This window comes from Schistocerca serialis, chromosome 11 (genome assembly GCF_023864345.2).
Source record: "Schistocerca serialis cubense isolate TAMUIC-IGC-003099 chromosome 11, iqSchSeri2.2, whole genome shotgun sequence".
NCBI lineage: Eukaryota > Metazoa > Arthropoda > Insecta > Orthoptera > Acrididae > Schistocerca > Schistocerca serialis.
In genome coordinates, this window is record NC_064648.1 from 54,625,322 (window position 1) to 54,640,684 (window position 15,363).

General features: G+C 38.8%; 1 protein-coding gene across 1 annotated transcript in view; it reads right to left on the bottom strand.

Moving 5' to 3' along the window:
• LOC126427266 (zinc finger protein 708-like) overlaps positions 1 to 13,134 on the bottom strand; it is a 164,082-nt gene extending 150,948 nt beyond the window's left edge. The window contains exons 1-2 of the mRNA XM_050089518.1: positions 13,066 to 13,134; positions 10,884 to 10,972 (exon numbers count right to left, since the gene is read on the bottom strand). Of these exons, the coding sequence (XP_049945475.1) occupies positions 10,884 to 10,955 (72 nt within the window). The 5' untranslated portion in view covers positions 10,956 to 10,972; positions 13,066 to 13,134. The remainder of the gene's footprint in view (positions 1 to 10,883; positions 10,973 to 13,065) is intronic.
• Between the last annotated feature and the right edge of the window lie 2,229 nt (positions 13,135 to 15,363).

A 15,363-nucleotide genomic window follows, 5' to 3' on the forward strand; every position in this document is an offset into this window, starting at 1 on the left:
TTTCCACACTCCTAAACACCCCTAGGTACACCGTTTCCAATATGATAATGAAGTGGAAACGTGAAGGGACACATACAGCACAAAAGCATACAGCCTCATCTCGTCTCTTAACTGGCAGATACTGCCGACAGTTGAAGAGGGTCATAATGTGTAATAGGCGTCTATCCAGACCATCGAACAGGAATTCCAAACCGCATCAGGATCCACTCCAAGTACTATAACAGTTAGGCGAGAGGTGAGAAAACTTTGATTCCATGGTTGAGCAGCTGCTCACATGCCACACATCACGCCGGTAAATGCCAAATGACACCTTGCTTGGTGTAAGGAGCATGAACATTGGATAATTGAACAGTGGAAAACATTGTGTGGAGTGACAAATAATGGTACACAATGTGGCAATCTGACAGCAGGATGTGGGCATAGCGAATGCCTGGTGAATGTTATCTGCCAGCATGTGTAGTGCCAATAGCAAAATTCAGAGGTGGCGCTGTTATGTTGAGGTCGTGTTTTTCATGGAGAGGGGTTGCACCGCTTGTTTTGTGTGGCACTATCACAGCATCTTCTTGCTTCCCATTGTGGAAGAGCAATTCGGGGATGGTGATTGCACCTTTCAACACGACCTGTTCATGATACAGGTCATGTGGTGGACTGATTACATGACAGTAACATCCCTGCACTGGACTGGCCTGCACAGAGTCCTGAACTGAAGCCTGTAAAACACCTTTGGGATGTTTTGGAATGCCGACTTCATGCCTCTCCTCAGTGCAGCACTCACTTGAAAAATGTGCTGCCATTCCCCAAGGAACCTTGCAGCACCTGACTGAACATATGACTGTGAGAGTGGAAGCTGTCATCAAAGCTACGGGTGGGACAACACTCTATTGAAATCCAGCATCACCGATGGAGGGCATCATGAATTTTTAAGTCATTTTCAGCCAGGTGTCCAGTTACTTTTGATCTCTCAGTGTAGCTAACACTTGGTTTAAAAATCATGACAGAAGGTTGTACATGTGGAAGAGGCCTGTAGACACTGGAAGGATTCAGATAGGTTATATAATGGTAAGACAGAGATTTAGGAACCAGGTTTTAAACTGCAAGACATTTCCAGGGGCAGATGTGGACTGGCCACAATTTATTGGTTGTGAACTGTATATTGAAACTGAAGGAACTGCAAAAAGCTAGAAATTTTAAGAGATGGGCTCTGGATCAACTGAAAGAATCATAGGCTGTAGAGTGTTTCAGAGAGCATTAGGGAAACACTGACAAGAACATGGGAAGTAGAAGAGAAAAGGGTAGCTTTGAGAGATGAAATAGTGAAGGCAGTAGAGTGTCAAGTAGGTAAAATGAAGAGAGCTAGTAGAAATCCTTGGGTAACAGAAGAGATATTGCATTTAATTGATGAAAGGAGAAAATATAAAAATGCAGTAAATGAAGCAGGCAAAAAGGAATACAAACATCTCATGAACGAGATCGATAGGAAGTGTTAAATGGCTAAGCAGGGATGTCTACAGGACAAATTTGAGGATGTAGAGGCATATATGGCTAGGGGCAAGACAGATACTGCCTACAGGAAAACTGAAGGGACATTTGGTGGAAAGAGAACCACATGTAAGAATATCAAGTGCTCAGATGCAAAACCAGTTCCAAGCAAAGAAGGCAAAAAAGTGAAAGTATATAGAGGGTCTATACAAGGACGATGTACTTGCGGGCAATATTATGGAAATGGAAGAGGGTGTAAATGAGGATGAAATGGGAGATATGATAATGCATGAAGAGTTTGACAGAGCACTGAAAGACCTTAGTTGAAACAAGGCCCTGGGAGTAGACAACATCCATTTGAACTAGTGATAGCCTTGCAGAGCCAGCCTTGACAATACTCTACCATCTGGCAGGCAAGATGTACGAGACAGGCAAAATACCCTCAGACGTCAAGAAGAATATAATAACTGCCATCCCAAAGAAAGCAAGTCTTGACAGGTGTGAAAATTACCAAACTATCAGTTTAATAAGTCACAGCTGCTAAATACCAACATGAATTCTTTGCAAACAAATGGAAAAACTGGTAGAAGCTGACCTCGGGGAAGATTAATTTGGATTCCGTAGAAATGTTGGAACACGTGAGGCAATACTGACCCTACAACTTATCTTAGAAACTAGATTAAGGAAAGGCAAACCTACGCTTCTAGCATTTGTAGACTTAGAGAAAGCATTTGACAATGTTGACTGGAATACTCTCTTTCAAATTATAAGGTTGGCAGTTGTCAAATACAGGAGTGAAAAGCTATTCACAATTTGTACAGAAACCAGATGGTAGTTATAAAAGTCGAGGAGTATGAAAGGGAAGCAGTGATTGAGGAGGTAGTGAGACAGGGTTTTACCCTATCCCTGGTGTTGCTCAATCTGTATATTGATCAATAAATAAAGGAAACAAAAGAAAAATTATGAGAAGGAATTAAAATCCAGGGAGAAGAAATAAAAACTTTGAGGTTTGCTGATGACATTGTAATTCTGTCAGACAACAAAGGAGCTGGAAGAGCAGTTGGACAGAATGGACAGTGGCTTCAAAGGGGGTTGTAAGATGAACATCGCCGAAAGCCAAACAAGGATAATAGAATGTAGTAAAATTAAACCAGGTGATGCTGACGGAATTAGATTAGCAGGACATGTTTGGAGGCATCAAGAGAACATCAGTTTAGTATTGGAGGGAAGCACAGATACACTGAACAGATTCTGGAGGACAGTCAGAGTTGAAGAAGCTAGCACAGGATAGAGTAGCATGGAGAACTGCATCAAACCAGCCTCAGAACTGAAGATCACAACAACACCAGGGGTAGAAGAGGTTTACCACCAGTTTTCAATACTTCTTTTCTGAGATAGCACCTCGCACAAGCTCCACTAGACCCGTGGGTAACCACATGGACATTTCCTGGAGTATAATGAAGGCCCTGCCAGTACAGCAGTCAAGGAGCTGTTCCCCTTGTGGACAATGGAAGTGCACCCTCTCAAAGGCATGATGAAGGTATCGTGATTCATCAGACCATGCAGTGCTCTACCATTGCACCAAAATCCAGTGCCAATAGTTATATGCCTATTGCAGTTGTAGTTGACGATGTCATGGCGTTAACACTGGCACAATAGTGGGTCATCAGCTGCACAGACTTATTACGAGTGTATGGAGCATTGTGCATTCAGACACACTTGTTCTCTGCCCAGCATTAATGTTTGATGCTTGCTGCCTGTCTTGTTTTACCATTCTGCCCAGCCTATGATGTCTGCCATCTGTCATGAGGGATGCTTGGCCACCCCCATAATGTCTGGACATGGTTTTAGCTTTGTATGGCCAAGTGTTGAAGACAACTGCCACAGCACTCCTCGACCACCCAACAAGCTGTGCAGTTTCGAAAATGCTCATGCCAAGCCTTCAGGCCATCAAAATCTGTTCTTAGCTACATTCAGGGACAGCATGCTCACTGATAATCCATGCACTGTACGTGTGTCTGACCAGCAGACAAGGCAAGGTGCTATTGCCTGGATGAGTTTATATTGATAGCAGATTGTTTGTCATAATGTTTTGGCTGATGTGTATATGGATTTAGTATTATGACTTCCAAATGGCTGCTGGTCAATGCCAAGGGAACCATTCTGCAACATTCAATGCATCAATTTATTACAAGGGTGTACCAGAAAATAATGCCTCCAAAATTTTTATTCTGCTGTGAGTATCAGCTGAAGTATTACTTGTCATGCATATTATTCTGTCGGTGTTCCCACTTTGCTGACAATATGCAGCACCTCCTGCTGTAGAGTTCTGAATTACAGTGTGTAACATGGGTGTGTGTTATTTAACGATGTCAGCAAGTGAGAAAACCATCAGGAAACATAGCACAAATTCAAATAGTTCATCCACACATGGACCACCCTCTCTTTCAGCATGACAATGCCAGACCATACACAACTTTTTTTGCACCTGCAACAGTGACACCTTTGATTCATTATTATTGTTGATCTTCCATACTGACCCGCTTTGAGCCAATGAATTTTCAACTGTTCCCAAAACCTAAAGAACACCTTCAGGGACTTCACTTTGATAGCAATGAATTGGTGTGAGCAGGGGTGAGGCTGTGGGTTTGCCAACAAAGTCAAACATTCTACAGTGACAGCACCAGCAGTCTGGTGTCTCACTGAGAGAAAGGTGTTCAGTACCAGTGTGACTGTCTGAAATAAATATATGAACATGAAGAATGAAGATGTAAAATGTTAATTATGTTTGTTTTAATTAAAATGCTTCAATAATTTTCAAATAAAATTTTTAGCCATTACTTTCCAGTAAGTCCTCGTGCCCAAAATGTACAACAAAAATTGAGTTTTAATTAATTTGGCAAAGAAGGTGTCTTTCAATTGATATAACATCTACATGCATCTCTTAAGGTCATATGGAATTTCAGTCCATCAACTAACACAGCACACACTGTAAGGGAAGACTTCCTGTGGATGAAAGTTCCATTCTGGGCATCATTTGGATTTTTTGGTAAACATTAGGCTGTGCTACTGGTCAATTTGTTAACACATCCTTATTTGGCTTTCACATTTCTAGGCTTTGTCATCTCACACCCACACTGCCACCTTTCAACCTAGGCTAGGCCTTGAGCTGCACTATGTAGCAGTCTCTCACCGCAACCAATATTTAAAGGGGCCTAGCACCACATTTTAACCTTGTAACCTTTGAATAGTTCTCAGCTTCAGGTCCAAGGTCAATGACTGTTCAACCTGCTTTTCATTCACACACAATGTGTTGTGCAAACTTATTCTACATGCCAAACCATAATTACATCAAGGGTCTAATCCAAAGCATGAACCATGTTGGGTCTACCCACTCTTTTACTGTATTTACTAGTATTTAGTATATTTACTCTCCTATCATTTTCTCACAATGATGGTATAGTATTACCGTTCAGATACTGTTCATCAATTGAATTGCAAGATGTTCACAAAGTTTATATAAACTATACTGAAGCTCTCACATATATTCAAATACTAATGCTGCATTAATGCTATCACAGTACTTCTGCACTTGCACCCAAGATGGATGTTGAAGCAGACTTGTTCAGCACAGACAGTACACAAGTAGTTTGCGTGATTGTGTCAGAACCCTCAATTCTGGTTTGCAGATTAAAAATACTAGTGGCACCTAGTGATTTTTGTTTGCCTGCTGACAACTGAATACCCCAAAATCAGTGACATGTATATGTAACATTATTTACACCACTAACTGCAACATTCTGGTAGTTTCACAAACAATGTGCGTAACTATGTGCAGCAAAAACAGAAAGTGATTATGAACTAACCTGTCAATAATGTGTAACCCCATGGCTTCATCAAAACTTTGCTGCCGACATACAAATTCATTCTGCACCTACAGGCTGTGTAACAATTTATGCTTCCATGTCCTATTTGTCTGAAATTTAAGTTTACTGCTGACAGTTCTACTTACACTTTGTTCACATATTCAGTCAACAATGTTAATAGTACTACAAAACATACTTCACAGATTAGTGACCATGCTAATGTCACTACAAAATTATTTACAAATAATTTATTTTACATCATTAATAACTACATTACAATTCTCACTCCATTCCATGATAAACTGCAATAGGGTCATTCCATGTCAGTCCAACCAGGGGCTCCAGCTCAGTCTCAGATTTGACTGAAATTCAGTACACTAATTCTACCATGTGTGGAACACTTGTGTACAAAGTATTAGTTTCTCCTGTCAATTAGTTCCACAATTATGACTTGTGAAAGAAGGTGGCATGACCCGGAAATTGCAACCTGCATCTGGTAATCTATCTTCAGGCCCAACTTCAGGTCTTAATAACTTTGGAACTATTCTCCACAGTCCAGTGAAATTTTTACAACCTAGTAACATCCACTTACAGAACACACTATGAATCAAAACAACAACATATTTCTGAGGAAAATTAAAAAATTCCGAAATGTGATTAAAAAATGTAATACGTTAAAAGGTACATATTGTTGGTGCCCTCTATGCCAAATATAATTCACTCAAAAAGGGTAGAAATTTTTTTTTGTGGTAAGCTTAATGTGGCACACACACACACACAGAACTCATCATGCCCATATCAGTCACAAAAACTGAGTTACATGCCCACAAAAATACAAAAATTTGAAAAATTACCTGAAGAACATGGATTTTTTAAGTGTGGTAGCACAAAAGGGACAAGTGATATCCAAGCCAAATTTCACACACTGCATAAGTAGACCATAATATAATATGTGGCAAAATTTCAATTTCTTATTGCAAGACACTTGTGTACAATGGAAGTTGACAGATGTATTTGGTGATGCGCCCATTGTTCCACAACACAATTTTGTAAAGACATATCATAAACTGTTCTGCCTCTTCTTATCCTGTCCCACAACTGTTTAATCACTAAGCAACAACATATAGACAGATTAACACAACCTATCATTAATGTTTACTGCACCTTAACTGCTAAAAACCAGTCGATTGTGCTTTGAACAGAAGTTCTCCCTCACTTTAGCTACTGTACTCTGTACATTGAGTGGCAAATTGTATTGTCTTGCTGACACTGGTAGGAACTGGAACTGTCATAAGAATATGTTCAAAAGGAATCCAACACCTGTCTGCCAAACGTGGCCAATGAAATGATCTTGCTGGTCCTATGAAGTTCACAAATACATCACCTTCTGCTTCACAGTGCTGCAACACATCCTAAGCACCATTTGTCATCATAAACAGCAATAAAATAGCGACCTGGTTGTATGTTACTGCTTTTGCTTCTGAATCCTGAATCAGACACACTGTGAAGACATGTTGTGCATGAACCTATAGTTATAACTGGACAGTATGCTCGTCTGCACATTGTCAGAGTCCGCTGGAGAGAAGTGATGATGGCTCCTCGTGCCTGCAACAGTTTTAACATGTTCTAGTCTGCTTTTTAGCAACTCTGACTGATTTCACATCATCTTTTGTAACATAGAATAACTGTATGCTAGAGATATTTTTCTGTACCCAGGTAAATAACTGAAGAGGTGTTAGAATGTGACCTTCTGTAGGGTGCTCAAGACTAGCTCGTGATGCCATGTGCTTAATGGTAGCACCAATACAATCACATATATTTTTACCATGACTTGTTGCAAAAAAAATCCATTCTGCATGAATCTGAAAATCATGGTAATGCATGCATAAATTTTTGAGATTTTTACAATTTTAGTACTGACTTGCTGTCCCACCTTTGAAGTATTTCACAAAATGTATGTGAGGCAGCTTGTTTTTCACATACGCCATGACAGTGCGAATGTGGGCATGAACTGCAATGGCATCATGAATTAAACAGTCACTAAAAACACACAGGTTCATGGCAGAGACATCACCTGATTCACCTGTACAGTAAATTGCAAATGGCTGGAAGTTGCTTGGCTGTTGTCCCAATGATATCCTTGGATGGCATCTGGAACTATAAATGCATAATTTTCAGAAAAGTCTAGTATTACTATAATTTCATCTTGTTTCAAATTATCCTTACAAAACTGGAGATAAGCCGATTGTGCTGTTGCTGTGAAGCTGTGTGGGGTCAGTTTGTCCATTTTTTGACAACACATTTCAACAAAATCTTCCACTGTACTTTGCTACATTTCAAGACGTGTGATCAACGTGTGTCCATTGTTTATAAGAAACAAGTTCATCGTCATCCATAAGGAGTTCACCATACAGTTTGTTATTCATGTGTTCTGCAAGATTTGCCTTACCAGGACAGTTTTCTCACCTGTCTATCATGCACTGGTAGGAACTGATGTCACACACTAGCAGCTTCATTGCACCTTTGAAATCCAGACCAGAATCCTTTATAGCAGCAAACATCAGCTTAGCAAAAAAATAGTTCAAATGGCTCTGAGCACTATGGGACTTAACTTCTGTGGTCATCAGTCCCCTAGAACTTAGAACTACTTAAACCTAACTAACCTAAGGACATCATACACATCCATGCCCGAGGCAGGATTCGAACCTGCGACCGTAGCGGTCACGCGGTTCCAGACTGAAGATCAGCTTAGCATTTTGGTGGGTATCTCATACAAAAACATTGTGTGTGCCCCTTGCACTTAGAAGCTCAATCCATTTTGGCCTAAAACTGAAAGAAGATGATAAACCTACTTCAGTATTGGGATACTTTTCCTTGAATTCTACACATAGTTCTGATATGTTGCACAGCAACAGTCTTTTTTGCATCTGTACACATACATTTCCCATTTTCGCTGTTACATAGTTTTTTTTTTTTTTCCAGGCATTATTCGGCTATAGTCATAAAACTCCGACACTAGAACCTTTATTTCTGAACTCAACTGCTTACCCTGAGCCTGCTGAATCTGTGGAAGCACTCCTTGGGTTGCTTTTATTTTCCTAGCTTGCTTTACCATATCTGTAGAAATGAATTCCTTTGCAGTGTAGTCAATAGACCAGCTGGAAGGTGCAAGGGTAAGAACAGCTACTTTTTTCTGGCATGTGGATATGGCACATTTTTCTTTCAAATCATGCACAATTTTGTCCAAATCAGAGCATTTATGGCATGATTTCTGTTTGGTGCAGATAGTTCTTCCTCTCCCACCATTACTGTGTCAGCTATTTTCTGTTTTAATTCCATTTCAGTTTTTTGTAGTTTTCTTCTACCATAGCTGGGCCTGTCTTTTCCAAACTTTGTGTGTCTTCATCAGAGACAAACCAAGAGCAGTCACTGAAGTATTTAATTGCTCATCCGCTGTGGCTGTAGGTGGCTGATACTCTGTCACTGTCATGTAAATTATCAGTATATTCTTCATTTTTTAGCAGTGTAACACACCTGGAACATAACTTTTGTTCTGGTTTCATGTTAAGTCCCATGCACTGATTCACTTTCAATACTGATTTTATATCAATTTCTCTGAGGCTACACTTCACTGTCTTCTTAAGAATCCAAAATGGATCACAACTTCTTTGTAGGAAAGAATACTAATCCAGAAACACTTTCATATTATGTTAACAAACACAAAAGTTTCCTGGAACTGCACTTCTTGTGCCCACAGGGTGTATCCTGGATCTCCATAGCAACAAATCTTGGTCCTACTCATCCAGATCATACAGTACAAAGTGAATGCCACATTTTGTTCCATATGTTGTTTTATGACATTCAGATGCTTGTGCTCTAACAATACTGCAACTTGTTTGAACAAAAGCACCATTAGTACACTCTTCTGCCTCCATACTGACTTTCCACAACAGTACTGACCAGTCTGAACTAGAATCTTAAAAATATGAGTAACCTGTAATTGTTGCATGTTTCCTTTGTTGTTCCTGCCTAACAATGACTCATTCTGTGCCTGAAAACTACCACTGTTTATCTTTGTTGCCTAATGGTTCCCAACAATTGCTGCAGCTTTATCTGAAACAAGCTGTCTGCATCATCACTATTACTCACTAAATCATGTTAACAGAAACATAACCAAATACATCTCTCTCAACTTCTATTGTACACAAATGCCTTGCTATAACAAGTTGAAATTCTGCCACATACTATATTATGGTCTACTTATGCAGTGTTTGAAATTTGGCTTGGATATCACTTGTCCCTTTTGTGCTACCACACTTAAAAAATCCATGTTTTTCAGGTAATTTTTCAAATTTTTGTATTTTCGTGGGCATGTAACACTGTTTGTATGACTGATATGGGCAAGATGAGTTCTGTGCGTGTTCAGGCCACATTAAGCTTACCACAAAAAAATGTATACCCTTTTTAAGTGAATTATATTTGGCATAGAGGGCACCTACAATATGTACCTTTTAAAGTACTACATTTTTTTAATCACATTTTAGAATTTTTTTATTTTCCCTCAGAAATATGTTGTTGGTGTTTTAATTCATAGAGTGTGTTCTCTAAGTGGATGTTACTGGGTTGTAAAAATTTCACTGGGCTGTGGAGAATAGTTCCAAAGTTATTAAGACCTGAAGCTGGGTCTGAAGATAGATTGCCAGACGCGGGTTGCAATTTCCGGGTCTTGCCACCTTCTTTCACAAGCCATAATGCTGGAACTAATTGGCAGGTGAATTTAAAATTTTGTACGAGTATTCCACACTTGGTAGCAATGGTGTGCTAAATTTCAGCCCAATCTGAGACTATCAGTTGGAACATTTTCTCAAATTGGTTGAACTGTCATGGAATGACCAAATAATAAAAACTAAGCCAGGTGGCACAGTGGTTAGCACACTGGACTCTCATTCGGAAGGACGACGGTTCAATCCTGTGTCCGGCCATCCTGAATGAGGTTTTCTGTGACTCCTCTAAATCATTCCACGCAAATGCCACAATGGTTCCTTTGAGAGGGCACAGCCAATTTCCTTCCCTAATCCGATAACCTCACTGTTTGGTCTCCCCCCCCCAAATAACCCCAACCCTACACTACAATAATGCATTAACTTCACCCACACCATTTATAAAGTTAATGGCACTGCTAACACTCAGTACAGTCATAGTTATTCTTAAGTTGTCATTTAAAAGAAGGATATCTGAGCAGAATATACCCACCCTATGGCAACACCTTTATCAATACAATTGGGTTGTGCATTAAAAAAGTTTTCAGTGTTTACTGAATATTAAATCAAAACTCCTCCTCAGTTCTATGTGAGGTTTAATACAAGGCTTATTTCAATGCACTGTGCAAAATGCTATATTTAAGACAAAGTTTATCAGTTTTTTAGTAAACAGAATTACTCATGTTTCCAGCAGTATGACATCATTTGTATGTATTCACGCACCATACTGCACACAGAAATTAATGAAACACTTAAGAAATACAAGTAAGCCACTTACCATGAAGCATAACTCAGTTTGTACTTCATATGTTTCCTCTTTTTTAATCCACATAGTTGGCTCCTGGTCCATCGCTTCAGTTCTACAGTCTGAAAAAGAAAAGCAATCACATAACATCTGCTGTACTCAGTTTCCATTGTTACCATGAGGTATAGCTCAAAGGCAGTATTTTCACTCAGGAAACAGATTCAAAGTGGCTGAGGAAAAGAGTGTTCAGTGATATAAACTCACATTTCTCATGTCATGAAGAGTGAGAACAATCATACAATAACATGCACTGGAACCAGAATATTTACAGTTGCTACTGCTTCTTTGTAACACTGGCTTATGGATGCTGCCCTGAAGTGACAATTATGGAAGATGTGTATTTTTTTTTTGTGCATGCACTAACTTCAGTATTACTAACAATCAAAGCAGTCAATAGACTGCAGTGAAATTACTGAATAGCTCCAAATATTTCATTCTACACTTCGTTCATTGTGTTACTTAATAACAGTCTGATAGGGGGATGATGAAAATCCAGACGTACAGATTGTTTGCTTATCATTGAATATGCATTTTCAACATAGGTATTTCCTTGAAACATTCTTCCTCTGTATTCATTCACGGATGTATACTCAATTTACAGTAAGCACTATTATTTTGGAATCTTTACCTGCTATTAAAGAAAACCACATACCTGCACACTGCAATGTGGAATTTCTCATTTTTTATTACTATCAACATGGGTTAATTTTTTCTTACAAAACTGATCTACTGAAATGACTTCCTTCTACCTGTAAATATGATGAATGACCTAAGTTCTGGAGACATGTAATGCTTTATGTTAGACAAATTACAGCTAAGTTCATTTGTACCTCTTATTTCGCCAGTTCTTAAACATGGTTACAGAATTCTTACACAGAACTCCATTAAAACCCACACACTAGTATTTACACATGATTAGACGAATACTACCGACGAGTCATTCCATGTCAAATCAACACACTTTACATAAAAATTTTACCTCGCCGTCTTAGATTTTGCTGAAAGTTGGTATACTTATAGTGGGTGCTGAAACTAAGAAAAATATCAAATTTCAATTTTTTATCTCAAACCATTCCTGAAATATGGTCATGTAAACTTTTCAAAAACTGGCCAAAAATGTGTGAATGGACTTTTTTTAAATTGCCCTAGGAGCTGCCCTAATTGAGCTAGAGAACTGGGGAAGGTGTCATTTTGCAGCATTTTTCATGCTCTTTCCAGTGATTAATTAGTATTTTGAAAAAGGTTATTAATTAGAAGCTATGTCTTGTTGTATATCCCTGGAAAGAGCATGCAAAATGACACCTTTCCCAGTTCTCTAGCTCAATTAGGGCAGCTCCTAGGAAAATTTTAAAGTCCGTTCACACATTTTTGGCTGGTTTTTGAAAAGTTTACATAGCCATATTTCAGGAATGGTTTGAGATAAAAAATTGAAATTTGGTACTTTTCTTAGTCTCAGTGCCCACTATAAGTATATCAACTTCAGCAAAATCTAAGAGGGTGAGGTAAAATAGGTGTGTTCATTTGACATGTAATGACTCACGTACGAATAATCAAAGCACAGTGTAAACTAACAAAATGCTACAGAATTACAGCATTTCCTTTCATGCGAACATACTCAAACCATGAAATGAGGAAGTAACTGGTCATCTGAAAAAATGCTTACGTTAGCCCTAAAATCTGGAGCCGCTTTATGACTACATCAGATCACAGCAAATTATCACAAACGTTATTACAGCTAATTAAGTCAACATAACTGTACTAACATAGTGATTGTTCGAACTTCACTGTCCGCCTTTCCTCGTCCGTCACGAAATGCATGGCAATCATTGCATAGACAAACTGCTCCTGACAACACGTCACAATCTCAGACGATTCTTTTATGAAGATACACGTAACGATTTTACCGGGCAGACCAAAACAGCAAGCACTAGTAACTCAGGTGTTTGATTGTTATGAACATAACCTGAAAAAATTACAACATTCACACACCCTCACCAAGCATACTATAGGTGATGTGATCACAATTAAATACAGAATAAAATAAAAAAAGAAGACGACAGCAGCATCAAACATAGCTACCACAGCGTCTGCAACAGATATCAGCGAACTATTACACTCATCACACTGAACTATTATGGTAATAGAAATGAAGTACCATGTGAATTTACTTCGGAAACAATTTCTTTTTCACTTATTCTTGTTTGCAGTTTATAAACGCTTATAAATTACCTGGAGAATGTCACACACAAATTTCCGCAAAACCACGAGAGTGCAGCTGATTGCATGCACGAACGAGCAAAACCAAATATCTTGCAGCAAGATAAAGCACTATGCCGTGGGCTGTGAGAGAAGCAGTATCGAAGAACTGCAAAGATAAAGTGCGAAAATTAAATTCCATAGGATATTCAATCCCTTTGGTAAATACGTATCGCTATTTTGGTACAACAACCAGATAACATAAAACAGCTGTTATTGAAGGAATCCGTTTGAAAATTTCTTAGAATTTTAGATCTTCACTATACTGTATGGGAACACTGATCTGAACAGGGACATCACATGATTTTAATTTTCCTTTGTTATAGGGAGCACGCGAATCTACAGGGTGCTTGACAGAGAATCTTGTTGATTTTTCTTGTTTTCTGGTTAGAGTTATGAGCTCTAAACACTTCGTCAAGGTTTTCATTAAATCACATAACAAACGGACGCTGTTTTATGACATTCCCATTGGAAGAAGGAAGAAAAATCGTATTTAACGCCACATCGACATCAAGGTCATTAGAGACAGTGCACAAGCTCGGACTGTGTTAAGGATGGGGAAGGAAATCGGCTGTGCCGTTTCAAATAAAAGATCCTGGCTTTTGCTTGGAGCCATTTAGGGAAGTCACGCGAAACCTAAATCTCTGTGGTCAGATACTGGTTTGAACCATCGTTCTTCCAATTGCGAGTCTAGTGCGCTAACTACTGCACCACTTCACTCGGTCTTAGTAATCTGACTGGTTTCCTGTTCAAATCTTCTTTCGTAACAGCAACGTAACGAATCAGATGATACAGCCAACTGATAATCTTCTCACGACTTGTTTGATGAACAATATAAGATTAGTCACTCCCTTCTTGTCGCATATTCAGCAACAATATTCCAGTCAGCAGTCCAGTTCACTTTTACCAGCTTTTTTACAATTCTGTAGTGACTGCCAAAGGCAATGAGATACATTCCATTTCACTGTGACGAATAAACATGAATTTTAAATCAATGAATTCTAGATCAGATTTTCCAGGTTGGATATTGTTAGATATTTCCTGAATAGCGGACGAGCTTGTTGCAGCAACAAATTTGTTTCGATTCTGCCCTGCACAACAATTGCTAAAATGAGATGTACCATTGTTGGTAGAGACTTCAGCATCCATAGAAACAACTTGCTATCTCACATCATCCTCGTTTTCCCTGTATTTCAGAGAACATGAAACAGTCTTCTTATTTTGACTTTATGGCATTGTCTGTAAAATTTAAAAAATTCGGTCGCTGCTTATAAAACAAAGTATTGTTCATGGGAACAGTTGTCGTCAACAAAACTTGCTGGAAACAGAAGTTGCAGCTTACAGTTCTTTCATATAAAGTTTGGGTCCAATCCATCTCTTGTACCTTCTCCTCTCGAGCCCTGTCTTTTTCTAAAAGCTGAGCATTATAATTAGGTGTAAATGCATCTTTATTGACCCCAGGCCATGTATAGATGTCACTGATCTTTCTTGGGATGATGTAAACACAGACTATAATCCTCGGAAACTTTCTTCCTGTAAATATGGTCTGTATGATCAGATTTGTACAGGGATTACATGAGTGGGATATTAAGTGACAATCTTTGGATTTTTTTTTTTTTACAGTGAAAGTAGTAAGCCTGATCCACTGAAGAACTTTCAGCTTGATTCCTCACACCATCCCAAAGTTCTGTTGAACTAAATTTTCTTAGATGATGGCCCTTCTGCCTTCTTCACTTGTGTTTTTGAATGCTCTTTTCTTCATTGCTATAACCACAACACCTTAACAGAGTCGAAGTTTAATCAGGAACGTGGTCTTACAGATGTTGATTCTTTCTGTTCTTCATAGAAAGTGGAACATAACAGTGAGGTTCCTTTTTGAGTTCACTCATATGCTAGCTTTCATTAAAGATCTTGCCTGAATTACTGCAAATGAGGCCCCTTTTTCTCTCATTCATCTCTAATTTGTAATATCTTTAAAAAATGTTTAGCATTTTCTGCATGGATAAACTTCTTATGACATTTACTTCTGCAGTTTTCTGAACATGGATCTTTCATGTAAGCTCCTGGAACATGGAGTTCCCTGGGTGAAATGTAGGATTCTTTGCACTGGTATCTCATTTTGGAAACGTTTATATCCCTGTGTTCTCAATCTTTATATATGTTTATATGGCGTTGCTTGTCCTTGAAAGTGTTTCTC